Source organism: Toxoplasma gondii, chromosome X (assembly GCF_000006565.2).
Source record: "Toxoplasma gondii ME49 chromosome X, whole genome shotgun sequence".
Taxonomy (NCBI): domain Eukaryota; phylum Apicomplexa; class Conoidasida; order Eucoccidiorida; family Sarcocystidae; genus Toxoplasma; species Toxoplasma gondii.
The window spans coordinates 3,940,179-3,964,956 of NC_031478.1; the positions used below are offsets into that span (position 1 = coordinate 3,940,179).

Sequence of the window (24,778 nt, forward strand, 5' to 3'; positions counted from 1 at the left end):
AAATCGACCATGCTGACACCATCAAGCGCCAGATGGCAACGCCACTAGGTGCAAAAGCAAGCTCTCTGAGCTGGCCGCCGAACCAACGCAAACCAAAACTGTCTCGAACCGAATTTATATCTACACAATTAATAGTGTTGTTGTTGCGATCTACGGCGTAGTTTCGTTTGGCCGCCTGCTGCTGACAGGGAGGGGTTATTCCGCGTTGTCACACAACACCAGTCTACCGCTTACGTTTCCAACCAGCCAGAGTCCTCAAGGTAGCAAAGGGTCGGATTCCATTCGACGGGGAAATCAGTTCATTACCCTCAAAAGACGGGATCCGCCCACCCTCAACAGGATGGTTCAGAACAAGGGCACGACAGTGCAGATCAGCAACATCCGTTGCAACTCGATTCGACCATGCAGCAGTGGGTGCTCTCCAGCTGGTGAGCCGCCAGCGACTTTTGGACATCAGTAACCTTCAACAAAATATTGTAGTGAGCGGCACACAAAACGGAAGGGCCCAGAGGATACACCCAGCCTTCAGTTATTAGGGGTACTACCTTAGTCAGATGCCACAGCGGGCTTGGCACACTGACGAGCAATAACGTCGAGTTCCCTCTGACCATTCTTCGTCAAACGGCGTCCTCTACAAACATGCAAACACAGGAACAAAAGCCGACATGCCATTTCAGGAATAGTGAGTTACGAGATGAGCTCTCGCGAGTCTACGACTGCGAACAACAGCCGCCGCACTGTTTTGCTGCAGCACATTTCTGTGGTCGGTTGCCAGCCTACCACGCGCCAAGGTTGTGGCGTTATTCGTGTTTTCTTCCGGAAGCAAGCGCTTGCTGTTAGTTAGAAAACAATGTTATTCAATGGAAAATGATTTGATAACGCTCTTTGTGCTCCTACGTGAGGGCAGCGTTACCTGTCACACACACTTACGGCTTCTCGGGGTCGCTCTCGACAAGGCCCATCTCCTCGAATTGCTGCAGAATGTAGCGGATGATCTTGCCACTGGCCTTGGATGTGTGGTTGGGCCTCACTCCTCGTCTCTGTCTGCAGCTGAAGACCTTTCGGAATCCACCAACTCCGCAGTCGGGGCGAATGTACAGGTGTCGAAGAATTGCCGCTGCGCGAATGTAGAGCCAGTCCGGGTCATACGGAGCAAGCTCCTTAGCCTGCATAGAAAATGCATTAACACAATTTGCCAACGTAATACTGAGGTGGTTGTACGGTGCGCCCATGCACTACACTTACGGACTTCAATAACCAACAGCGACCGGAAAAGTTACCATCATACGCGATTTCGGTCTTCCTACACGAGCGCTTATGTTGTCAACGTTTGAAATCCGAATGTTTTCAAAGCTCTTGCCACAAACGTATGATTTACAGAAGTGCTATATAGGGACTGTCATTCCTCCAAAATCGCACATTCCTCGAGCACGCAGCGACTTCGTAGAACACCACCAGTTTGCAATTCCCTTGTTACTGTTGCAAGAGACTCGACGCACGCTACAAAAGAACTGTAGAAGCAGTCGCTGAACACAGCCGGTTCCATTAGACATCACGGACCGCTGGCGCCGTTGAACGAACGAATGACAACGAGTCTTAACTTGGCGTTGCAGCAAAGATCCTTACATGAGCAGTTTTAACGTAGTCGATCCATTTGGGGAGCTGAAATCTGCCGCGCTTCTTCAGGTGGTTCGCGTACAATGCGATGAAGGCGTCCGCCTTGACGTCCTTCACAGTGTGGACGCGCGTTTCCAGCGGCGTCTCGTACAAGTACGCGGGGTTCGACATCGTGCCTTCCTGCAGAGCAAAGACACCATCAGCTATAAAAATACACATGGACGCTTTTGGGGATGCCCGACTCAAATCAGTTGAAGACGTGGCCGAAAGGTTCTCCAGTTGACTTCTGTCTTGGGAGCAACCGCTCCCGTCGCCTGACAGAATGAGCACGCCTACACACTGCACATGTTGCTCCGTGCATTTCACCTCAACCAACTCGGTGCACGCGATTGCACGCCACACGCACACCATCCACGTCGAGAGGGATAAACTATCCTTATGAGGTCCTGTCACGATTGTCTTCCATCTCGCTGGGCATGGCCGAACACATCTCATGTGGAGATATTTTTCTCCTGGTACTGCCACCCATACAGCGACTGACCCACAATCACGGTGCCCCAGAAGGCATTGAATGAAGCCGATCAACTGGTTTTCTCCGCATGCTGACTCACACTTGAACATGAAGGGCATAAATGTATGTGAACTGTTCCGCCTTTGCACATGCAACTTCAACTGACAACAGATATGCGGCAGTCATACTAATCCTACTAACGCCCGAAACGAACAGTATGCAAGCAACACGAACGAACCACTTGGGGGCGCACAACACATGTACCTTCAGCGTCCTGAAATCTACAATTGCCCCTCGAAAAGTGTACAGTCGACACATTATGAGCGTGGGCAGCCATAAACAATCAACACTGGTGCATCAGCGTCATTTTTTCCGCCCTTCAACCCGTGGGCTGCCTGTATGCTCGCGACGGCAACCTTTCTGCACTCCCTGAACGATGAAGAATAAAGGGCCCCGCAGAATGGTTAGGCATTCCGTGTCTATTAACTCTCCATCAACTCATTCCTGTCCGCCGCTGCACATTTCAAGACATGGCATGCCCGCTGGTGCCGCGACGCCGATGAGGGTCAGCAGCGGAGAACAGACGAAAGCCACACCATCCCGACCCACGCAAGACGTACAGCAGATTTCCCACCATCTACTTCGACAAAATGCTTGAGAAAGGTACATCAAGGCGCCGAAATCATTTGTCCAATGAAAGCAGGGGAAAAACAAGGAAGCTCAAGGAGAACCACTCAGCAATCGTGAACCCCCAATTAACTTGAGATGCCACGTTACTGTCAGCAGCAAATAGTGTGCCTGGTTTGCCCTCTCTGCTTGGAATTTCTCACAACAGCAGACAGTATGGTTCTGGTTCTTTACACTACACGCCATTCATTTGCCGGCAAATTTCTGGAAAACTCTCCACCCCACACAACAATGCTTGCAGCTCTTCGTTGGGCACACAAAGGGCCACGCAATGCAGCCGGGAAAAATCCGAAACCGGCGCTTACTCGCGAAGATCCAATCTCCTATGGACGGGAACCTTTGCAGGCAGCAGATGAAGCGAAGAAATATGTTGAAGCGGGATTACTTTTCATCGTCGCCGTTTCTCACCAGCCCGTGGTCCGCCAGCCAAAACGCAAACGGCACGACCAGACGTACGGTCACAACTTGTTCACCCCCACGAAGGAGAGCTGCTGCGCGTACGCATGCAGTATAAGTTCTACAGGGCTGTGCGCTGAGAGGTATGTCCGAGCAAAGGGCGATTCGGTAGCGACAGGAAAAGATGGCCCGAATCGCCGAGAGGCGGGTCCTACAAGAAATTACGCGGAAGGTTTAGCGATCCTGGCCTGCTGCCTCTATCTGCTGTGGATCAGCTCGGACGACAATGGAGTTCTGTGGAGCAGAAACAAATCTTCGGTTGCTTCAGAGGGGGAGCAGTTTTTTCCCACCGGTGCTGCGGCGAATTGTTCTTAGAAAGGTGTTATCACATTCTACAAAAACCCAGCCCTGTGCTGTTGCGCTTGGGACAACCGTTTGCCTTGTTATCCAACAGTTCCGTGTGTGCTGCTCATACATCAGTTTAACAAACTCATATACTACCGGGAGACGGGGCCAGCTCACCTGGATGCATACCAAAGTTTCATCTGTGCTCCCTTGACTTATCGCGTCGTGTCGACATGAGGAACATGAAACCAGCTGCGGCTGTAGTTGCTAGTCAAGTTCGCAAGTCGTGGTGCGACAGCAAAACACGACCCGGTAGATTCCTTCGCCGTTACGGTTGTGAAACCTGTTTAGGTTAGTATGGCAGTGCCGTGGCGACTGTAGGGCGCTGTTGACCGCGGGATTTACAAGGCATTCACTATCGCGCAAAGGCTTGAGTACTTTGCATGCTTCACGGCTAAGCTCTTCAGCCAGGAGAGGCAAACGCCACCATCAGGATCGACGCACTCGAGAAACAGAAAACATGCTATTTAGATGCGCGGACAGAGATCCTTCCGTAATTGTCGTAGATCAGAATCTAAGCGACTGTGAGGCCTTCTGGGCATTCAGTAGTGACTTTCGTTCTGACGAAAACACAGACAGGTGACGCAGAAACTAGTTGAACTGGGGTCAGATATATGCCCACAAGAAAGTTCCGAAATGAATTGGATCTCGTTCTATGCGTTTTCCATGTTGAATGACGCGTCCGTGATTGCTGCTACGGCGTTGTTTGCCGATCGGCTCAACAGCGACTTAGTTGTGCATTACACTGTTTTACTTGGTCTGTCGCCGTTTTGCTTTATCCGTGTATATGTGCATACATAGGCATGCATTGAGCTGCAGTTGTGACTTATGGAAAGTTTTACCAGAGTGATTTTTGTTTCAGTGCAGGTGCGACAGCCGAATCGGGATGTCGGCGAGAGCAGGTGTGCGGTTCTGTTTCTCAGGCACGCGCAACATTATGTGCCACATGCCAAAGAGGTTCTGGAAAGAGACGTTTTATTGACAGTTCGTTACCTGATGACTCCCGGGACCTATTCTTTTCCGTGAGACACTGTTTCCCTGACAGGAGGCGCCAGGGAACCGCAAGCGGGTTCATATATCTTTATCTATCTATCTACATTTATATATATATATATATATATATATATATGCAATATCATTCATGACACTTCAGGGAACCTGAACGTTCGTCGTTAAATTAAAATGTCGTGGGTATCCCCCCAATGCGAGCAGCTTTGGTTGCTTAGTTGCAACTGCTATGCTGCTACCATAAACTCTAATGGTGCACTGATTCAACTTCCGCACATTAGCAGCAAAGTTTCTCAGCAGCTTTTTTCTGTTGTAGTGTCTTCATTGGCTGATTAACAGGAATACACGTGTGTTAAAAATACTGCCTGGTATTTGATCGATTGCATCCCTGATTTACAGCTGGTACCAGCTGACTGTGCCAGTACATCCAGCACGCCCCTGATGTACTGGTGGTGTTCGACATTCGCAGTTTGCACCTGTATCGCAGGAGGGTGAGCTTTGTCAGACAAGAGGCGATATCTGAAGGATGCCGACTTTTAGTACACGTGTCTCTAGCATAACAGTCCCAGCGCGGCTTAGAGTGCCTCAGACCTTCACTTCTCTGCAAACAGCCCTCCACAACATCCGTCACAACCCACTGCTGTACTTCCCACTTCAACAGTTGGTAACGAAAGATCTCTAACTCTCCTCAACCACCGAACTAGGACGAGCAGGTGACAGGAAATGAACCGTTGCGCACAGTGCGAGTGAAGTTCGGCCACCTGTGCAAAAAACTTGCGAAGGCTTTCTACCACGTGTCCGTCCTCATAATAACATGCGTGCTCGTTGGGAAAACTGCGGAACTGTATTATGTGTGACGGCGTTGCCGACCTTGATGATGTGGGACGAAAGCGGCAGCTCACCCATGTAGTCCAAATGAATGAGACTCAGCCGTCTCACAAGACTGTGCGCATTGGCGATTAAACTGTTCAAGGCTGTGGAAGTGCATTGCTCTGCCACCCCAGTTACAGAACAAAGAAAGCAACGGTTTCCTGGTGCGCCCGATCGAATCCGTTCGCTTTCAATCTGACGCGTTTCAGCATCAGCGGTGGACGCTTGGTCTTGCAAGCAGGCCTTGCTTCGAGCTAGATCGCATGGTACAGGAAAGTGGATCGTACCATGAATTCAGATACCCTAGGACATGCCAATGGTACAGAAGAGGATATTGCTTCAAGTGACAGGAAGTCAAAATGAACGGAAATATGGGCAACTGTAAGGGAAGCGACTACGGGCACTGGCGTGCCCGGTAGCTGTAGAACTGTAGGGTAGGAAAAACCATCGAGCGTCGAAGAGAGTTGTCCCGCGTTGCGCCACGTCGGACTCAGCGAGCCAGACCTCGAGGCTCTTGCTTGGAAACGTTGCTTTCCATTAGTCTTCTACAGTACGTGACTTCCCGCAAACGTTTCTTTTCCCTCATTGGAGGCCGCCGCATTTTGTGCCTTCGGTATTTTTTTCTCCCCAAATAGTGTAAATGCGATGGACTCAACAGCTGAATCCCTCTCCTAGCCTGTAGTTTCACCAGATGTGACCGATGATTCTCGCGAAGCTGTGGGTCCGGAAGGCTTGCCGTCATTCGTCTTCGTAGTGCCATTTAAAACACTTTGAGGGATCAATTCTCGTGTGTCTGTTGTTTGTAAAGACATTTTATTGGTTACTATTCGACTAAAGAGCAAGGGAAAGCCGGCTCATCTGTACAACGACACAACTCTTTGTATGTGGCAACGCTGTTACGTATCTCCCCCTCTAAGAGTTGTGGCATCCTTCTGCTGTTATAGGACACAAAATATTCGCCCCTGCACAGATTACACCATTCCCCGTGCTTACAGCATGGCTGCCTTCTGCTTCGCTACCGTCGCCGCCCCTTTCTTCGTTCTTCTTTGGAATGACCCCGCCGGTACGACCCAGCATGTGGGGGGATAAGGATAAGATTTGAAGTCGATCCTGAAGCAGACAAAGGCGGAATGACGATATCCGTTTTATTGTGGCACACGCCACTAGAACAGACGCTGAAAGTGTGTCTGTGTGCAGAGCGGTCAGGGTGTCATGTGCGTCTGCGCCAGTACCGTACTTGCAACCGTTACCGAATTCTTGGATTCGACTCACTGCTAGTCAGTGACACTTGAGGCTTGTGTATGCTTTTACGGCAGAATATGATACGAACTGCTGAATTCGGATTCAGATTTGAAACCTGGGCAACTGGGGCCTCTTAAGCTGACCGAGCGAAGGTAGAACATTACGATGTCGCGTGCCGTTGTGACACGAAGTTCCGTCCCCGTGTCCAGCTGCCGTGTACCAAATGACCAGCATGCCAGCGATAATAACGAAGCGGATAGCCGGGAGGGACGTCTTACATGGCTTCCGCATGCTCAGATATTTTAACGGTGAACACTGTGCGTATCAAAAACCCTGCTTTTGCAGTTGCAACGGGTGTAACACGTTTTGGTTCGAAGGCCTCTTCACACCTCGATAACCGGCGAGGAGCGCTAGAACCTGATGTGATCGCGACACACGTGAATGACATACAAGTGCACGAGAAGCCCCAGAGTCTCGTTGAGCGTAAATCCTGCGAACTGGATGATCTCAGGCAGTCAGGTGTAAGCCCTGGAGCCCAGATGAAACTGACACACTTTCGAGAAGCATTCGACCTCGCTGCCCTTGTCTTCACCATGAGAAAGGACGCGGCCAGGCGATGCGCTGCTGGAGAGGAAAATGATTGTCAGTCTATGCAAAACTTGGAAATGCTCGGTCTGGCGGAACCAAACCGTAAGCGGCGACTTCCTTGCCACTATTGCCTCCGCTTGTGTCAGTAGGCGAAGTCTTTCCCCTGTCCTGTTCAGGGATAGGATTCATGGATAACATCGTTTCCCACAAAGAAGGGGGCATGCACAAGATCTGAAGTCTTTTACATGCCACTGTGGAACGTGTCTCCGCAGCACGTCGAAGCGGGCAAGAACCTGTCCTGTTCGTATAAAAAACTGTCTCAATCTTGCGGAAGTCTTTTTTCTGTGTGTACAGCGATGCCACAGATCGGCTCCTTTCACCTTTCTTCCTCCTGCTTTGAGGTGGGTGATGGAGAAGGGGATCGGCTCGGGATCAGAGGACGTTACAAGCGTATAAGCCGACCATATGGTAGTCCACTGACTCGTGTGACGCCCACAAAACAAGGAGATTTGGCATCAATGCGTAAGTCATCCGACGCTACAGACTTTTCCTCGTCAGTTTCTCGGGCGATACCGGAGGGAGAAGAGACCAGCGTTCAATACACCGCTGGAGGCCATCGGAGAAAAACACTCACACAAGATCGTTTACCGGTGTTTACGGAGACTGGCATGCATAATAAGGTAAGGTAGCAGATGTAGTGTCTCTTCACGAAGCCCGATACTTTGCTACATGCTGATGATTAACGTGCGAACACTGCGCGAAGCGAATTTTGTTCACCATTTAGATTCTGCTGTAATAAGAACTTTGTTTGATTTCGACGTGATGTTAGGCTTTTGCGGCGGCGGGTGCCAAGGCTAGGATTTTCGACCTTATCAAAAACTTGTTCGGCAGTGGATCGGACATAACCGATGCAGACAACTTCGAAGGCGGCAACCAAGGATCGTACTTCGACTTTATGTACCCGTTAAGCACGGACTATCCGTGGGCATGTGTATGCGATGAAGGTCAGTACGTTCAATGGGAAGCAAACGAAATTCAAGCTGTTCCTTGCCGTAACCAGGTAGACATGTCAGCCCAAGGAATCACAGCGGCCTGCAATCCATCTTTGCATAAAATGAATCACGCCGCGATGACCACCAAAGGGTGGCAGTCAGCAGTGTGTTCCGTCATCTCAATCTCAGTTGGCTTCTGGTTCGTCTGAGCGTGGGCCCGTTGCTTACTCAAGTTGTTTGAAACAGTGCGAAGTTCGCCATCTTAGTCGCCAGGCAATACGAGCTTCTAAGTCGGTTGGGGGAGACCTAAACAATACGTGTTGCAAATAATGGACAGCCTTCGCTCATCTCTTCAGTTTAATACACAGGTGGAACAGCGGGACTACCCGTCAGTACAATAAAAGAAAAATTACATGTAGCCGCTGGTCCAATATCAAGCACCTCGCGTTTAATATTGAGGCCTTACTAGAATGGACACGAGCCCCTGACAGCACAAAAAGCTCCTACGGATCCGACGAGAGAGTGGTTGGCCACACTAACATGAGCCGCCAAACTCTTTTAGCTGCAAACGACAGAATGGTGCAGAGGGGTATCTCTTGGCTCCCACAGCCATCACAATTGCTGTGTCTGTGCACTCATATATACATATATATACATTGTGAAGGCTTTATACCCTACTGAGGTTCTATATAGTTCACGTGCAGACACACCAGGGCAACACACAGCTCGGTACAACTCCGCTAGATGACCTGTTGCCATCTCCCTGTGAACATTGTTTCCTGGGGATATGACACTACATACCTTTTTTCGTATTCAAGCGTTTTGCGGACTCAGCGTATTGTTTGGAAAGCTACGTAGGCGGCCAGAATCTGTAACAGCGCTGTAATGTTGAGGGTTTCGAGCAGTAGCCATTTAGTCTAGCTCTTAACAGAAATACCAGTTCTGTTAACGTTACTGTGCCTATCAATGTACAATTCCGCGACGTCACGCGTCAGACGAATGCGCACCACAACGGCGTATGAGGTTGAGGACTCTGCACAGAGTACGGCGCCGTCACGACACGCCTGCTGTTAGCACGACAATTTCAGGCAAACAACACCCGGTCTAAATGCATCGATGAAACCAACAAAAAATGACTGGCGTCGCTAACGACAACGCACGCGCTTTGCCCGCACTAGAGCAGCTGCTGGCTCGTTTTGCGCAGGGCTTGGAACCTGCCCCGATCACCAAAGTGATGACACTCTTTTTGTGAGAAAGAAGAAAACTGACGATGTGTGCCCCGCAGGACGCGTTCCTCCCGGAACAAAAGCAGCCTAACATGGTCTAGTGACACACTTGGCGACATGTAGCGCCAGGCGTTCTTTCTTCGAGGCTTCGTGCACTTCCGAGAGTCTGCAGCTTTGAAACGTACGAAATCACCTCAATGAAATCCGTTCACAGCTTCAAACTGAGCCTACTTATTCACTGCCCGACAGTGCGTACAAGAAGCGCTCTGAGAACATGGTCAGTTGCCACATCTGCAAGAAAATACGTCTTTACCAAGTCAAGCGATGCAAGGCGTCGTGCGAGAACGTTCCGGCAGCAGCCAATGAGACGCTCGACAGAGACGGATCCTGCGGCTCATCGATAGGGTCTTGACCGTCGACTTCAGCCCAGTTTCTTCTAGCCACAGAGAGACAAATACTTCTCAACTCATCATGGGGGTCTTCCGCGTGCGTAACTGACGTACTGTTTTTTAGTCGTTGCTACCTGTTTTTTAGGGGAGAAAGACGACATTGCCGTCTGCAACAGGGGTGGTAGAGCGGTTTTTGTATTTCAAGGTGGAGCTATTTGCCATCAATTGTACTCCCTCGTACTGTGTACAAGTGAGCTGATGACCAGGACTCCTTTTTTCGTTGTGAGCTGCAGTTTTATTGAAAGTGCCCGCTAAGAATGGGTCCAACGATATTAGGTCAAGTACAGGAGTAATGCGGCATAATGTTTCGCTGTGAGGCCCATTTTGCTGCTGAAGTGCCTGGGTTCCTCACGCCAGGATGCAAGCGGACTCAGGCCAACATCTCCACAACTTACGCGGTTGCTCCATGGCGTCCTTGGCTTGTTATGGGGGCCGTTGTGGTGATTTTCGTCTCCACACAAGGTTAGTTCATGCATATGACACGTCCCTGCACAGCCGTTTTGTCTGTTGAAGAGAATCAGTGAGAATAGTGAGCTGTCGGAAACCAGTTCTACTGATTGACAGCACCAGCAGGCGATGCAGGAGTAAGACACTCATGTGGAAATGTACACCGTGTCTCATCTGAATCCTCATGTACTAGGATTTGATGAATGCGTTGGTACACATGAGGTTTCACGTCCATGCGTGCCTCTGAAAGAGATGCAGCAGCCAACCTGCGTCACGCTCATCACCGTAGCATTCTTTGTTTGTTGTTTACCTTCTGTCTGTCTTTAACAGACCTTTACACGATCGCCTTCGGCTCGTCGGTTGATAGAGACTGGGACGACTTCCACGGCATAGCAGCGCGGCCTCGTACACAGGCCATTCCTGCTGATCCGGGTGATGCTCCTAGAGGACAGTCGTCTTCATTAAATGAGAAGAGCGGACCTTTAGAGATCATGGTGCACGACGGCATGTCGCCAGGTGCGAGACTCATGATCGAAGGCCTCCGAAAGCTTGCCGATGCCCAGCAGAAATTGGCTGCTTTTCTACGTGAGGCAGCGAAGAGGTGTCGTGAAGGTGAAGAACACATGTGCGGGACACCTGAAGAACCAATCAGCAGACGTAGCGGTATTGTGCTGCCAGGTGAGACAGTGGGCAAACTGAGGTGGCGCGGGTTTTCGTTCGTGCCGCAACATGTCCCCGGTGCAAGTGCACCGCAATTTGTGCACGTGGGATCTCGTGTGACGCGGTTAAAAAGATTCAAATTTTGGGGGCATTCAACGGCGCGCAGGCTGTCTGTTGCAGGTTGCCTCTGTTATGCGTTCGACAAGAATTTCATCCTCAGTTGCTATGGGAAGGTTTTGGTATGCACTGTTTAAATATGATACCTCGAGAGTCCTCAATTTCCAGCTGGAGTTGTGTGCCGTTTGAACAATGACTTATTTCCTGTAGAGCCTCCCGTGATAAGGCAGTTCATTCTACCGGATGACCCGGAGATCGGCCGAAGTTCAAACACTGCTTCATCTGACCCCGTGAAGACACAAGAGAGCACCGCAGATGTGACTACCATTCGAAGGCCAAAGCGACAACGCTGGAAGCCACCTGTTATCAAGACTAACCACCCCCTCCAGCCTCGCTGGGGGACGGATCGGCTCAAGGGAGGCTTTGAGACTGCTCCGCCGGAGGAGGTAAGTCTCGCCACAGATACGAAGGAGCAACTGTTTGTCAGACCATTCCCCCGATCGATAAAGGGGCTCTCTGCGCAACAATCGATTTGCCGACTGTCGCCAAAAGTAACTAACCAGATAAGCCTGTCTTGACTCATCTGTGTCAGCGCATGCCGTCATTTGTCACTGGTTTGCTCAGTGTTGCCTCTCTACTGTCGGCGCAGGCATTTGTTGAAATACGGACTGGAGGCTTCTTCGACATGCTCAACAACCTGTTCTTGGGTGGAGCTGGTAGTGCAGATCCTGCAAATTTTGAGGGAGGAAACCAGGGTTCGTACTTCGACTTTATGTACCCGTTGCAAACTGACTATCCGTGGGCATGCACGTGTGACCCTAATATTTTTGAGAGGTGGGAGAACAAGGAAGTTTCTAATGTCCCATGCAGAAATCAAGTCGACATGTCGGCACAAGGTGTCACCGCCTACTGCAATCCCTTGGTGCATAAGATGAACGGCTCCTTTCGTCCTGGGTCCGGCGCTTCTGTTTTTTCGTTTGTGGCCGTTTCTTTAAGCTTTATGTTCTCGTTTATCTAGAAGAGAAGGAGAATTCTGTGGGGAATGACCTCCTGATGATTGTCTTTTCCAAACCGGTTTATGTCACTCGGGAGAAGCAGCCAGATGCACTTCTGTGAGCGATTCTTCAAAGAGTCCGCTTTCACGCCGCTGCATTATATGTCTCTCTTGTCGCGTGGTGAATAACGCCAACCCGACGCCCTCATGCTGCATGATTCAGAACCTCGGTTGCTCTTCTGTGCGTTTTACATTCTGTTGTATCTCGAAGAGACATCTCTACCAGATTCATAGCGTTCCTTCACCGAAGGCCTCCGGCAGTGCGCAGCAGAGCAGCCTTCTCAATTATTAGTGTCAGTAACAGACATGACCACAACTCAGCTACCCGGTGCTGTTTAAGAAGAGCGTGTTATGAGCATGATCCACGAGGGACACCATCTTGTCTACGGCGACTTCGTTGCCGTGTGACAGTAAGAGCATCACAGGTCAAGTTTGGCCAAAGAAGAAAACTGGTAACGCCATTTTCCGGCGATTTGCGTTACTGTTACGCGCCCACAGTCGAATGCGATGCAGCTGTTGTTTCCCATCTCATCGGTTGTGGACAACTCCCTGGCGTCGACTCGAGCACTCTGCGTGTAGGCACATGTACGAGCGTACACTGAATGAAGGCACAATGCTTACACATGCGCATAAGTACACCGCACAGTGGAGACGTATGCACACATGCACACATTTAGGCACGCATTCTGCTCATATACTTGCAGGGCCAGTTCGCAGTCAGTAGAGCCAGCACCGGGGACCATGAGGACTCACGACAGCGCGTCCAGAGTTTCGAGGACCTGAATGGCCGTCTGAAGAGACAGTAGGACCTGCCGCTCGCTGCAACGCATACACGGACACACAATGCACCAACTGATCATGCGTCTTCACAATGTCTCGGCGTGTCCGAACTGCTTTGGTTCGCTGTGAACCGGCTGTCACTACCCCGCTCACTTCCTTGAAGTCGACTACATAGCAAACACAGGACAAATAAACGCACTGTCTGGCATCTTCTAGCTGAATTAATCTAAAACAGCAAACACATCGCGTCTGTCGACTCCCGTCGCGCACACTTTATGTCTGTATCCTCCCTCCACAGACTAACAAAGGAACACTGCTTGCACGCAGTCGCGGATGCTCGAATACAAATGTCGCGTTGGAAATTCCTTGAGGGCCGCCCAGGACTATAGCATTGTAGAAAGCTGGGGTATCTAGGAAGAGAGGAGAGCGCGGTGCTGGTTCAACTCAACGAAAACAGGCAGAAAACGACAGACAACGGCAATTTTCTCAACGCACACTGAATGTAGTCAACACGTTCAGCCCGCAGACAGAAGATGAGAGTCTTTGGTTGTTACAGCATGCCAAACGTTCGTTCGAGTTCACCCTGCTCGCTAGTGGTCACCCGAAGTGTGTATTAATTTTCCAGACGTTTCACCATACGCATGGGCTCTAAGAAAAGTGGCGAACGCATTGATGACGATTGGGTCATGAGTTACTGTAACTGGAACTGACACACACAACATCGAGGAACCACTGTTCAGAATATAGTGCCCCCAAGAACCCATCGTGTCTTGTCCCGTGCAAAGCAGAGAAAGCTGGTTTCTTTCACTACCTGAAAGTCTCAGTGTGGCTGTTACGCGGCTTCAGCTGCGGGTACCCGACTCGACTTTGTTCGTCTCCAACGCACGCATGTGTCTTAGCGTGAGAAAACAACACCTATCGTCAACGCGCCCTGCGATGTCAGCATGCCTCCTAACATGGACGAGCATTTATCAGCACTTCGTCTTCAACTGTAGATATGATCTAGAAATCCGCGTAACTCGAGCGGTGCTAACGTTATCAAAGCTCTTCCATCAGTTCACACATACCTTTGAACCGTGTGCATGGTGTTGGGGTTGGAGGGCGCAAGGGCGGCCGCGTACCTAGAAAGCAAAACACATGCAGTCCCGCACAAAACCCGATAGAAAGAAAGGACACTCAAGAACGTATCAACTGCGTGAGATTTCGATGCCATACACTACTCACTAAAGTCCGTGCACTTACACTAGAATGTGCACATGTATCAACAGAAAGCGAAGGCGTACTTACGTGAATGAAGCATGCCATACCGACATGCGCCGTTGGCTGGCCTCGAGTGCATCGCCGCGTGACTCTGCATGTCGATGTTCTCAACTTACCGTCTGATCTTCGTCAGAACCGCCACACGCGCTTCATTGAGAACGTCGTTCCGAGAGGGACACATCGCACTAACTTCGATCCCACGTTCATCTTTCACAGATCTTCCCGCGACGGAGCAGGCGGCTTGGAAAGAGACAGCTCGCTCAGATGATTCCAGCGCCTGCGGTTTTGGGTAGCCGTTCGGCGGCTGCCTCTCAGAGGCCGGCAAAACGCCACACCGCTGCAGCGTCCGTTCTCTCCACTTCATGAGATCTGCAGATGCCTGAAAGATAACAAAACATACATCTGCACAGCTATATACACACGCATGCGTTGAAGTTCCCCCGCGCTGCATGCGCTGAACATATATATATATATATATATATGCATACAAATCCAACAGTGAGAGCCACGGAAGGCACCGGCAGGGGTTGCACGAAGGTGTACATTGATCCCGCCGATTCTCGAACACAGGTCAGGAGATGTTTGCCATTCACCTGGAAATACTTCTCCTTCGCTGTCAACCTGAATTGCTCTTTGTCTCTCTCTTCGACATCCTCGTCTTCTTGGGTGAGCCCCGGCCCACGTGCGTTGCTTCTTGCATGAGCCCCGTCTAGCCTCCAGAGGCTCCCGGACGTGTCATCGTCTTTGCCAACCACGGACGCCAGTGTGGATTCGATTTTCTCGCTGTCAGCTTGGTCTAGAGGGATCGCCGCCACCATCTGATACTGCACACCTCTCCCGGCGACTGAGACAAAAGAGACGACGTTGAACGGATGGAAGAGAAGCACGGAAGTGACGGGATGAGTAGAAAGTGAAGGAGCCAGCATGAGGGCTCTTTCGCACCTCAGACCCCAATGTTGTCCTTCTCCGCGCGATGCTGTAATGTGAGAGCTCTTCTCTCTTGCTATGGGGTGCACTCTCATACGTGTGCACAACAGGATAGTATAAGGCGTCTTCCACGTAAGTCTTCGCGCGATAAATACAAGTCCACAATGCATGGTGCCTTGTACGGTTTCACCACTTAGACACATCCTCTGCCGGTGCAAACTCGCAAATTCTACTCCCATGCGTTAGCGTTTCCGCCACTCGTTCGGCTCGCTTCAACCCTTTGTCCTTGTACTCACATAATTATCCACATATATGCATATATGTACACATACACATCTAATATACACACACCCTCATGCCACAGAGATATTTATTTGACTATATATATATATATATATATATGTATATATTTGCATGCGTAAGCGTGCTGGACAGTAAAAGTGCAGTCTTCGACACTTCTGAGCTTTTCGAAACTTTTCTGGTCCATGATGCGCCAGAAAATCCAGACGATACGGGCCGCCACTCCGTTGCACACAGCACCTCGAGTTCCCGCCAATGTCTAGAGGGAGCGAGCAAAACTGTCACTTACTGGGAGTACAGTGAACCTGCGGCGTCGTCGCATCTGCTGAGGCTCGATGTCTGTTTTCCGACGGCTGGTTCCGGTGAGCCCCTCCATTACTCCGGAGACTCTCTCGTCCTCCGTAGTCGTTTTTGCCTTGTGCAGGCGAATGCCGGGGAGCCTCTGCGTCCTGATCTTCCCCCAAGGCACTTGCGGGCAAAAAGGTTTGACAGGCGACGCAGAAAAGCTGCTGTTGCTTGTTGCGCATCAGCGGGACGCTCACACACTGCAAAACGCACACGTCCGTACAGAGACCGCACTGCAGATGTACACAAAAATACTGATACAGATTTACCCGCCATAATTTTTCTCGTCGTCTTCCGCGCTTGCCGATTCCTACACATGCGGACCACTGCATGAGTCGTGTGCATTCGCCGACCCAGAAAGGCCGATGATCGAGTTTGTGCTGAGCGCTTGGTTTCATACACACATGCCTCTAAGCATGCACGGAGGTGTCCATACACCCTGTGTAGACAACACCCCTGCCCAACACGGATGTGCGGCACCAATTACATGTGTTTTCCGTTGACACATATGGTCTCATGTCGACATGCGTGCGAGCAGACAAGACGCGAGGCCTTGAGCATGTGAAACATTTCGACCGAGGCTCCTGGATTCTTCTGTCTCGGTCCCTGGTAAACAACGCCTTCCCGAATCTAGGAGGACTGTGCTGACTTCCTAGTTTGCTCTCGAGCGGCGGTGCTTCTCCGTGTTTCGCATGTGCGTAGAAGCATTTCGGAGCGCCTATTCGTACATTTTCTTGCATGCAACTTCGTGTTCAGCAAACACACAGATTCCGGTGTTTCACCGTTCCACCGCCGCCAATTCGAACACGCACCTGAGGGCAAGTGTCGCCGAGCATCGTCCACCCAAGTAGCAGCTTCTCGGCGAGACCTTCACTCGCTGTTTTCACTTGACCCTCTCCTGTTTTGCCCCGTCTTTGCTCTGCAAGACTGCTTGCAGCCATCCCTCCATGCGCCGCAGACGAGAGGCCACTCATTTTTTCGGTGACGGTGCACAGCAACGGCAGGACGAGACAGCCGAACCTCAGAAGAACTGAGTCCGTTAAAGGCAGCGAAAACGGCGAGCAGCGACTCAAATGAAGGTGGAACAGACGGCTTCAAATAACGTTTTTGAAAAAAAATTGTGGCAGAATTTCAAAGAGGCCGATAAAAAAAGTCAGTTCGACGAGCTGTGGATTTGAGCGTTGTGTGTGTCTCCGGCAGGAGAACATTAACAAGCAGATACGCGCGGCGAGAAGAAATGACAACTCTGCTTATCTGAGACCTCTGTAGTCTACAAACAACAGGGAATCTTAGCAAAACTGGGGCAAAATTTTCCGTCAAAGCGCGGGTCGTACTTCCCCGATTCGCAGTACAACGGGTTCGCGACGGGTGAAGAGGATGCAGAGGATGCGCTCAAATCGGCTTTTTTATGCGTCGCCTTGAAAAGTAGAGGGCCCTCAATCTGGTCGGCAGTGCACTAAAGATGGGAAGAAACCGCCCGCGTCCCTGAAAGAGTTGTGGCAGGGAAACAGCGGAAAGCAAAAGCAGCACTAGGCGGATGAGGCGTAGAGACACACAGCACAAGAAGAGTGGGAGACCACTGCTGTGCGCCTACTGTTCGTGATCGTCAACTGGGATGGACTTGATCCGCTGAAACTGTTGCTGTACCTCCTGACGGCCTTTCAGCTTTTTTCTTTGTCAATTTTCTTTTTTTCTGGAGTAAAAGATCAGCGGAGTATTGCCGGCCGAGGGACGCAGAAAGCCGACGGCGGGCCGCGATTGCTTTCCGGGGTTGAAGGACGCTGCGGGACAGAACAGAAAGGGTCGACACTGTTTTTCCCCTTGTGCCTGAAAAGCAGGAAAGGCACGGAAACGTGTTCACTTTCTGAGCCATCAAGCGGTTACTAGTCTGTCGACCCCTTTGCTGTGTTTCTCTCCTCCGTCTCTTGTCTCTCCTGCCGCCGCGCCGTTCGGACTCCCGGCAACACTCAGTATGTGCTGACCGAGGGAAGAACGTTTCTTGGGGCGTTTTCGTTCTGTTTCCTGGTTCTTCGTGTCTGCATCTGTTTTCTTTGGGAACGGACCAGGCGGCGGTCCGAAAAGGAGGTGGAGTCGAGCACTTTGTCTCGCAATTCCCCTCCCCCCCTCCAATCCGTCCGCGTTTTTTGCAGCCCATTTTTGTCCTCGTTTCCGTTTTCTATTTTTCATCGCACGTGTTGTTTCCTGTTCCACGTTATCGCTCTTAGGTGGCTCTGTCCGTCTACGCCTATCGCAGACAGTCAAGATGAGGGTTCGACATCTGCAGACGTACCTGTCGGAGAACATGCTTCTCCGGCAGGGGAAGATTGAGGCGTTGACAGACATGCGTTTGGGGGTGGACGCAGTGTTTTGGCTGCGTTCGCTGGCGAGTTTGAAGGATCCGCTTGCGGAAGCGATTGGCGGGCTTCCGCCCTCGCTCTTTGCGGTGTTGTCTCAACAAGTCGCGCTGTTCAAGGAGCACAAGATCCCGACGTTCTTCGTGTTTCAGGGTCTGCAGCCGCGCTCCCACACGCTTTTCTCCTCGCAGATTCACCAGCAAATCGACGAAGGCTGGATGCTGTATGCGCACGGCGGTGGACAAGTCGCGCTGTCGAAGTTTGCCCACGCCACGAGTCGCATCAACTCGGACTTTGTCCACTTCTCGCTGCACTTCCTCAAAAGCAAGGGCTGCGAATGCTTCCAGGCGCCATTCTTTGCCACTGCGCAGCTCGCGTACTTTGCGGAGCAGAACTTTCTGGACGCGATCTTTGGCCCGCCTTCACTTCTTCTTTTCGGCGTACCGCGCGTCATCGTTAACATCGACTGGGCGCGGGGAACTTTCGACTGGGTCGAACTTGAGCAACTCCTTTCCACATGGAACGTGACGAGGGACCAGTTTTTGGACGCCTGCCTGCTTGCAGGGACTGAGTACTGCCTCACCTTTCCTTACCTCAATCTGTCTCAGTTCCACCAAGGCCGCACCCAATTCTCCTTCGGCACCGCCATCGACTTCGTCAAACAAGCCCCCCTCGTCTCCTACATGCAGCATTTCCCCAACGAAGAAATGAAGCAGGACCACGTCGACGGGTGAGACGGAACAAAAAGGACGCTTCATCTGATGGAGCAGCTGGTGTGGAGAGAGAGAGGCACGAGGAAAGAAGTCGCCGCTTGCTGAACCGCTTCCTTTTGACCGATCGGACGTGTAGTTTCCTATGTCTTCTTACTTATGTGCATGTCTAGCGGTCTCCACGAAGTCGTGTGGGGACCTGCGAGTTTTTGACGGATGCCTCGGTCTGCAACGAATTCAGCCCATCGAGGTTCAGGCGTCGTGCTAGAGGCGGGACTGCAGGCACTTCAACCTTGTTTCGATCGTGGCTCTCCCGTGGTTCTCGCGGTCATTTCCCTTCGCTCTCTTTTTCCACCTGTTTCGGTTCGAGGGCTCACCCTTGCCTGTTTCGCGGATCCTCACCCTTCTCCCGATCTGCATTTTTCCGTTTTCCCCTTCCGCAGGTACTGCGTATGCAAGACTCTTCTCCAATACCCTCTGGTGATTCAGCTGTCCGCGACTGTCGGACCCTTCGTGTCGAATGCAGCCGGAGGGAACCAGCGCTCCGCAGTTCTTCCCCGCGATTTCCATCGCATCGTCGGCCACCGGCTTCCGTTTTCTGTATACTTTTTGATGGCGCAAGGCATTCTCTCTCGCAAGTTGCCTTCCGTCCTCGCTCTCGGCGAATGGCTCGACTTCTCCCACCCCTGCGTGGACTCCATTGAGTATCGAGACCTCCTCAATGATGTCAGAGAATACCGGTGCCGAGCGCTAGGTAAACAGCTAAATCCGGGACGCGGGTACATGAAAGTCTGTTGGTGGTTTCGCACCACAATTTGCTTCTTGTTCTCTGCCCGTCGGTGCTGTGAAATGAAAGAGAAACCGAATCTCGAGGACTGCGTGGCCGACGACGACTTTGCGACAGCTGCTCTTCCTACAAGCAAAGAAAGTCGACTCTTCTACAGTTCAACTGCTCTATCTGGGACTATAATACACTGTGTACTTCGGGTGGTGCTGCCAAACCTCTTCGTCCACATATATTTCATCGCAATCCTAAAATTCGCACGTTCATGTGGCGTTTAGCGGTTCTGCACCATACCTTTTCTTTGCTTCGGAAACCATCCATTTTGACTGTGGTTGCAATCTGGACCATTTCTTTGCAGGCTTGATCGCTATGCGTCTCCACGAGGATCACCGGACCCGGAGCATTCGTTTCAGCCGGTACACGTGCTCGGTGTCAGGACGGGGAGACAGCGAGGTGGAGTCTCTGCCGCCCAAGATCGACTCGACAGTTGCGCGCTGCTGGTTGGTCGACGCTGAGAGCGTGCAGAAGGAGATGCGCCGGCAGAACTGCTCGAAGGTCGACTTAAAATTCTGTCTCAACTGGCACGCGCATGCACAGGAAAACGGGATCGCGCTGTTCGACGAGCGCGCAGACAACCTGGCGGAGAACGCACCGCCGTACATGAACAAACAGGATTCTCAGAGCCTCCTGGCGCTCGTCCACTTCATGCTGCTCGACAACTTGAGTTACTTCACCGAGCAGGGCGAAACAACCGTCTTCGGCTCTGCCTTGATGCACTCCCCCAGCGAGCTCCAGGTCAGTGTCTATCAGGGAACGGGGAACAGCGCCGTGCGTCTGGGAAGTCGCTGGAACAAAGTCTGAAGTGAGTGGAATCAGATGAGAGGGAAATTCGCAGACCTAGACACGTACTCGTTTTCGTAAAAAAATGTCGGCGACGTGGCCGTGTCCTAACTGTCGCGAAGCGTTGACAACCGGAGTTGCGCCGCTGCAGCGTCATTCGAGAGTTAGGTACGAGGGCGGTCAGCGCTGCTCATACATCGAGAATCTGAAGCGTCTCTTGCATCTCGACTCTTGGACATTTTTGCAGAACGTTCGTCACTAAACTGCTTCAATTGTGCTGACTAATGCGGGCCGTCTCTTGTGTTCGTCCGTGGTGGTACAGTCACTTTTCCCTCCAAGTGTTTTTGGAGAACACGTCGTGAAGTCGCGCGTTTCATTTCGGGAGAAGAGCAGCAGCTGCACGAGGTAAGAGGGAGATAACATGCGGCACATGTTCTGTTTCTCAGGAAGACGTTTTGTTCGTCCTAGAACTGCTCAAGTTTGGACTGTTGACCGGGGACGTTTTGGAGGCGCCGAAGGACCGCCCGCATCCAGCAGGCGTGCAGCTGCTCCGTCGACCCGACACTCCGGCAGACAAACGACGCAGTATTCTTCTGCTCTCTCGCGTCTGCTCCCTCTTCCCCATGCGCCTGCATACTGGGAGCCACTGGCAAGGCGATGTGGACTTCGACTTAGCTGCCTACTCCTCCATCATTAAAATCTTGAAGCGTTCGCTAAGACAGCTCACAGAGGCGTGTCTCGCGAGTCTCCTTCTAAGAGACATAAACCAAGTGAGGGGATCTGGCGCAGAAATGCATGCAAAGCAAGCTTGCTTCTAGAGATGCTGTGGACCGCAAAATCAGAGCTGACCGTCGGGGTTAGGTGAACACGTGCTCATCCTGTCCGTTCCGAACGCTCTGCATAGTAGAGAAAGGACACTTTTATCTCATCCTCTCCGTATGCCTGTCTGCACGTGAATGTGCATTAAGGTCCATATGTGTAACCCGCGGGGGTCCACTCTCGTCTTCTCAATGCCAGTCCTCCTCCGGCCGTGGGAAGATTTGACCTCCACTAGTGCATGCATTAACGATCCAGTGTATGTTGTCTCTGTTTACTCGTTCCAGTGCGTGAAACGCTCTCTGTGGGTCTGTCTCGTTCTTTGCATGCCTTCGGCGCTTTCTTTCCAACTGCTTCCGTGCTTGAAAGAAACAGAACCCCTTGTGTTAGGAAAACGGTCTTTTTGCGTCGTGTGTGTGGGGATGTGGGTGTACTTTTTCAGGTACGACAGCTTCCAGAAGGTTACTTCAGTCCTCTCCAGCCAAAGCTCCCGTGCTTCTTTCTCCAGCGGAACTGCATGGGCATCGTCATGAAATTCTTCCTCGAGTATGTACCGATGGAGGGGCCCGTAGCCGCATCGGCACCTCTCCCGTCTTCTTCAATCCCATTGAGTTCGCCTCTTGGGAAGTTCGAGGCCTGCGTGCGTATGTGGTATCCCTGCTGCGAAAATCCTCTGAGTGATCTCTGCAGAACGGTGCTGTTCTGGCACCAGATTTCAAACATGATCAACCAGCTGAACTCATCGATCGATGTTAGTGAACTGAAGGACGATATCGATGCCGCCACAGATTTCTTGATGAGACAGTGCCGGCTTGTTGGACTCGACACTCATCCTGACTTCCCGCGTCTCTAAACTCTTGGGGGCCCTCAGGTTTTCGCATTATGCGTACGAGGGTGATTCTGTTTTTGTAAACAAGTTTTTCTGTACGACGATGGCATGTCTGTACTCAGCATGAATCTGCTTATGCGAGCATGGATAAGTATTTTCGTATTTCGTTTATACCGCATATACACAAGCATAAACATAGCATCACGGGGAAGCAACGATCAAGTGGTCGTTTTACGTCTGGTGTGTGGGCCATGGCGCTGACCTCGAGTTTTCTCTTATAAATCTTTGGGGGGTTTGGCTGTGAGTCTTGCCTATCAGTGTGAACGCGAATGGTGACGTTTTGTATTCTCGTATGTGCATGCTTTTATGGATGCTAATATCCATCGACGAGGTATGTAGATGTGGTCATCACTCCGTTTTATGTCTGGGTCTCGCTAACTATGCATATGGTATGCATAGTGCGTAGGTCTCATGGGCGTACCTTTGATGCCGTTTTGAACGTGGAGTGTGAAGGCGGTGTCTAGACTGTATCGAGCGATGTGCCAGAGCCACATCTGTGATTTTGATAGGTAACTGAACTTGGAACAACCTTTTTCACCCGCAGCTGCAGTGCTGTGCCATTCCTCCCTCCGTGTCGTGTCGAGATCCGTGTGCTGGGTGACGAATCAGACCAGGAAGACGAGTTTCCGTGGTTCGTGGCAGGAGGGAGAATAATGTAGAGCAAGCTGGACAGGAAACCAACGAATCTATTACGGACTGTAATTGTGCAACAGCTCTCTTCTCGAGGTGGACTCGGATTGCGGTTCGACCGTACTTGTTAGAGTACATGGTGTTTTGGAGGCTGAATTGCTTACAAACGACTGCACGTGTAGCCACACAGGACTAGGCCAATAGCCATGCGCGTCTCTTCAAAGAGGCCCCCGGCTTCGGCTGTTCACCGAGTGATATTGCAAGCTGTGATCAGGTGAGCACGAGGAGACAACAAAAAGTAAGTGCACCAACATCGCTGGTCGCAAAGCCGTCGGCGACTTTCAAAAATGTCACCGGCACGCGCAGACTATACCAGCTTGATGTTCACAAAAATCCCAAGACAGAAAATTTACAGTCGTCATCGGCTTCTTCACTTCCAACAACACAACACCTGAGGTGCTACTTTTTGTATTGTAAATGATATAGAAGCCTGCTGAAGATGAGAACATTTCAATATGAGATACCGTCGGTTTCTCTTGGTGGCGCGATCACGACGTATGCTCTTTGCGAAACTATTGTTAGCGCAGCGTAAAATTCTCTGTGTGTGGCCCTGTGCTCAAACCGTTATGAGGGAACACGGAAATGAAGCAGACAGGAACACAGCAGCGGTTATGTTTTTGCCGGCCTTACCTCTCGGAGCCCCCTTCCATTTTATTCATAAACGTTCGGAGAACCGCAGAAGACTTCGTCCCACTTTTGTAGATGAATTAATAAGACGCGAAAAGAAACAATCTCTGCAGCAATGCATAATAAATGCCTATGTATAAATATATGTACTGCCTCTTTCCGACTCGCCAAAGATAAGAGTCACGTATCCCATTGCTCCGGGGCTTCACCTTACAATGTACGAGGGCTACAGTGGCCTGTCAAGCAGCAGAAAGTCGACCCCTTCTTTCTCCAGAAAAGCCGAAGCTACCCGATTTCAGGTGCATTGAAGCGAGTGGTTTGATGCGTGACGCAGAGGATCTGCTCCAGTGCACAGATACGAATTTCCGTCCAACGCTTTCAGCTTTGCCAGGAAGAGATGAAGAATGAAGAATGCTTTTGTCGATAGCCGAAGACCTTACTAGACAGCGTCGTCCACATCTGTACAGCGTTGGCGTATCTACAAAAACAGCCCTGAATAATGTTGTTGTTTGGAATAGTACAGTTTTTATTTTAGAAGACATCGAGCGTGTTCTTTCTAACCGAATGCAGGCGGTGTCACTATTAGTGCTACAGGTGACTGGTTCTTTAAAACACCGGAATATGGTAGTTTCTACGTTAATCGTGGCGCTGGTCAGAAGACTATTACATGCTTGTACGTTGTGGCTACAGGAAAACTAGGCAACGGTGCTATGTTGTTGCTGTTAGTACGGCAGGTCCTTTACATTGCCATCCCTCAGCAGACCGGATGCTGCTGATAGCGCGGAAGACCAATGACAGTACTTTTCACGGAAACACGGCAACTGTGGAGTGTGAAGGAAGGACGCCCTCTTATAAGCTGATTCCCGCTGACGACTGTGAAACATCCAAACGACTGAACCAGCGGCACCTATGAGCTTGTAGCTAACTGAGGACTGTATACGAATCACTTGATGCCATGGAAAGGCCTGCTCATTTTCTGAGTTTCCATACGATCAGAAGTTGCTGAAATCTAAGTAACCACTTCTGTAGAGGGGGAAGCAGTAGATATACCACCAGATGCGCTCGAAAAAGGTATGTTTTTCTAGAAGATATTGGCGCGACACGAGCGTGAACTCCGTGGGCGTCACCCAGATGTTGCTGGAGTCATCAGTGGCTGTATATGGGGACAATGATGATAACTGGTTTCA

At 50.9% G+C, this 24,778-nt stretch overlaps 6 protein-coding genes across 6 annotated transcripts; 4 read left to right on the top strand and 2 right to left on the bottom strand.

Annotated features, from left to right (window-relative positions):
• Positions 1-142: 142 nt before the first annotated feature.
• Positions 143-3,259, bottom strand: RPS19 (ribosomal protein RPS19). The gene is made up of 3 exons (XM_002371789.2): positions 1,627-3,259; positions 931-1,166; positions 143-631 (listed from the first exon to the last, which is right to left on the bottom strand). The coding sequence occupies exons 1-3, from the start codon at positions 2,245-2,247 to the stop codon at positions 547-549; spliced, it is 942 nt and encodes a 313-aa protein (XP_002371830.2). The 5' UTR covers positions 2,248-3,259; the 3' UTR covers positions 143-546.
• Positions 2,377-4,667, top strand: TGME49_212280 (hypothetical protein). The gene has a single exon (XM_002371788.2). It carries the CDS (start codon positions 2,894-2,896, stop codon positions 3,584-3,586), a length of 693 nt encoding a protein of 230 aa, XP_002371829.2. The 5' UTR covers positions 2,377-2,893; the 3' UTR covers positions 3,587-4,667.
• A 2,608-nt stretch (positions 4,668-7,275) lies between these two features.
• Positions 7,276-8,525, top strand: TGME49_212275 (hypothetical protein; the record flags this gene model as incomplete). The annotated part of the gene is made up of 4 exons (XM_018779569.1): positions 7,276-7,426; positions 7,679-7,846; positions 7,964-8,004; positions 8,154-8,525. The coding sequence occupies 4 exons, from the start codon at positions 7,276-7,278 to the stop codon at positions 8,523-8,525; spliced, it is 732 nt and encodes a 243-aa protein (XP_018635886.1).
• A 587-nt stretch (positions 8,526-9,112) lies between these two features.
• TGME49_212270 (hypothetical protein) lies at positions 9,113-12,690 on the top strand. Its single transcript, XM_018779568.1, has 4 exons — positions 9,113-10,453; positions 10,769-11,116; positions 11,426-11,661; positions 11,865-12,690. Exons 1-4 carry the CDS (start codon positions 10,294-10,296, stop codon positions 12,231-12,233), a joined length of 1,113 nt encoding a protein of 370 aa, XP_018635885.1. The 5' UTR covers positions 9,113-10,293; the 3' UTR covers positions 12,234-12,690.
• Positions 12,490-17,379, bottom strand: TGME49_212260 (Sjogren's syndrome/scleroderma autoantigen 1 (Autoantigen p27) protein). Its single transcript, XM_002371786.2, has 6 exons — positions 16,694-17,379; positions 15,826-16,081; positions 14,903-15,153; positions 14,426-14,688; positions 14,117-14,170; positions 12,490-13,088 (listed from the first exon to the last, which is right to left on the bottom strand). The coding sequence occupies exons 1-6, from the start codon at positions 16,853-16,855 to the stop codon at positions 13,019-13,021; spliced, it is 1,056 nt and encodes a 351-aa protein (XP_002371827.1). The 5' UTR covers positions 16,856-17,379; the 3' UTR covers positions 12,490-13,018.
• On the top strand, positions 17,192-23,057 carry TGME49_212250 (XPG N-terminal domain-containing protein). Its single transcript, XM_002371785.2, has 5 exons — positions 17,192-18,965; positions 19,389-19,699; positions 20,088-20,524; positions 21,016-21,339; positions 21,828-23,057. The coding sequence occupies exons 1-5, from the start codon at positions 18,145-18,147 to the stop codon at positions 22,236-22,238; spliced, it is 2,304 nt and encodes a 767-aa protein (XP_002371826.1). The 5' UTR covers positions 17,192-18,144; the 3' UTR covers positions 22,239-23,057.
• The last annotated feature ends 1,721 nt before the right edge of the window (positions 23,058-24,778 follow it).

Bases quoted from the DNA above. Each gene is read 5' to 3' on its own strand.
- RPS19 (XM_002371789.2), bottom strand. From the start codon at position 2,247: ATGCCCTTCATGTTCAAGTGTGAGTCAGCATGCGGAGAAAACCAGTTG. The intron at 1,167-1,626 runs GTAAGGATCTTT...TTTTCTATGCAG, and splicing joins ACTACGTTAAAACTGCTCAT to GCTAAGGAGCTTGCTCCGTA. The intron at 632-930 runs GTAAGTGTGTGT...GCATGTTTGTAG, and splicing joins GAGAGCGACCCCGAGAAGCC to AGGACGCCGTTTGACGAAGA.
- TGME49_212280 (XM_002371788.2), top strand. From the start codon at position 2,894: ATGCCACGTTACTGTCAGCAGCAAATAGTGTGCCTGGTTTGCCCTCTC.
- TGME49_212270 (XM_018779568.1), top strand. From the start codon at position 10,294: ATGTTTCGCTGTGAGGCCCATTTTGCTGCTGAAGTGCCTGGGTTCCTC. The intron at 10,454-10,768 runs GTTAGTTCATGC...TGTCTTTAACAG, and splicing joins GATTTTCGTCTCCACACAAG to ACCTTTACACGATCGCCTTC. The intron at 11,117-11,425 runs GTGAGACAGTGG...TATTTCCTGTAG, and splicing joins TAGCGGTATTGTGCTGCCAG to AGCCTCCCGTGATAAGGCAG.
- TGME49_212260 (XM_002371786.2), bottom strand. From the start codon at position 16,855: ATGAGTGGCCTCTCGTCTGCGGCGCATGGAGGGATGGCTGCAAGCAGT. The intron at 15,154-15,825 runs GTAAGTGACAGT...CTTTTGTCTCAG, and splicing joins GCAGGTTCACTGTACTCCCA to TCGCCGGGAGAGGTGTGCAG. The intron at 14,689-14,902 runs GTGAATGGCAAA...GTTATCTTTCAG, and splicing joins CGAAGGAGAAGTATTTCCAG to GCATCTGCAGATCTCATGAA.
- TGME49_212250 (XM_002371785.2), top strand. From the start codon at position 18,145: ATGAGGGTTCGACATCTGCAGACGTACCTGTCGGAGAACATGCTTCTC. The intron at 19,700-20,087 runs GTAAACAGCTAA...ATTTCTTTGCAG, and splicing joins ATACCGGTGCCGAGCGCTAG to GCTTGATCGCTATGCGTCTC. The intron at 21,340-21,827 runs GTGAGGGGATCT...GTACTTTTTCAG, and splicing joins TTCTAAGAGACATAAACCAA to GTACGACAGCTTCCAGAAGG.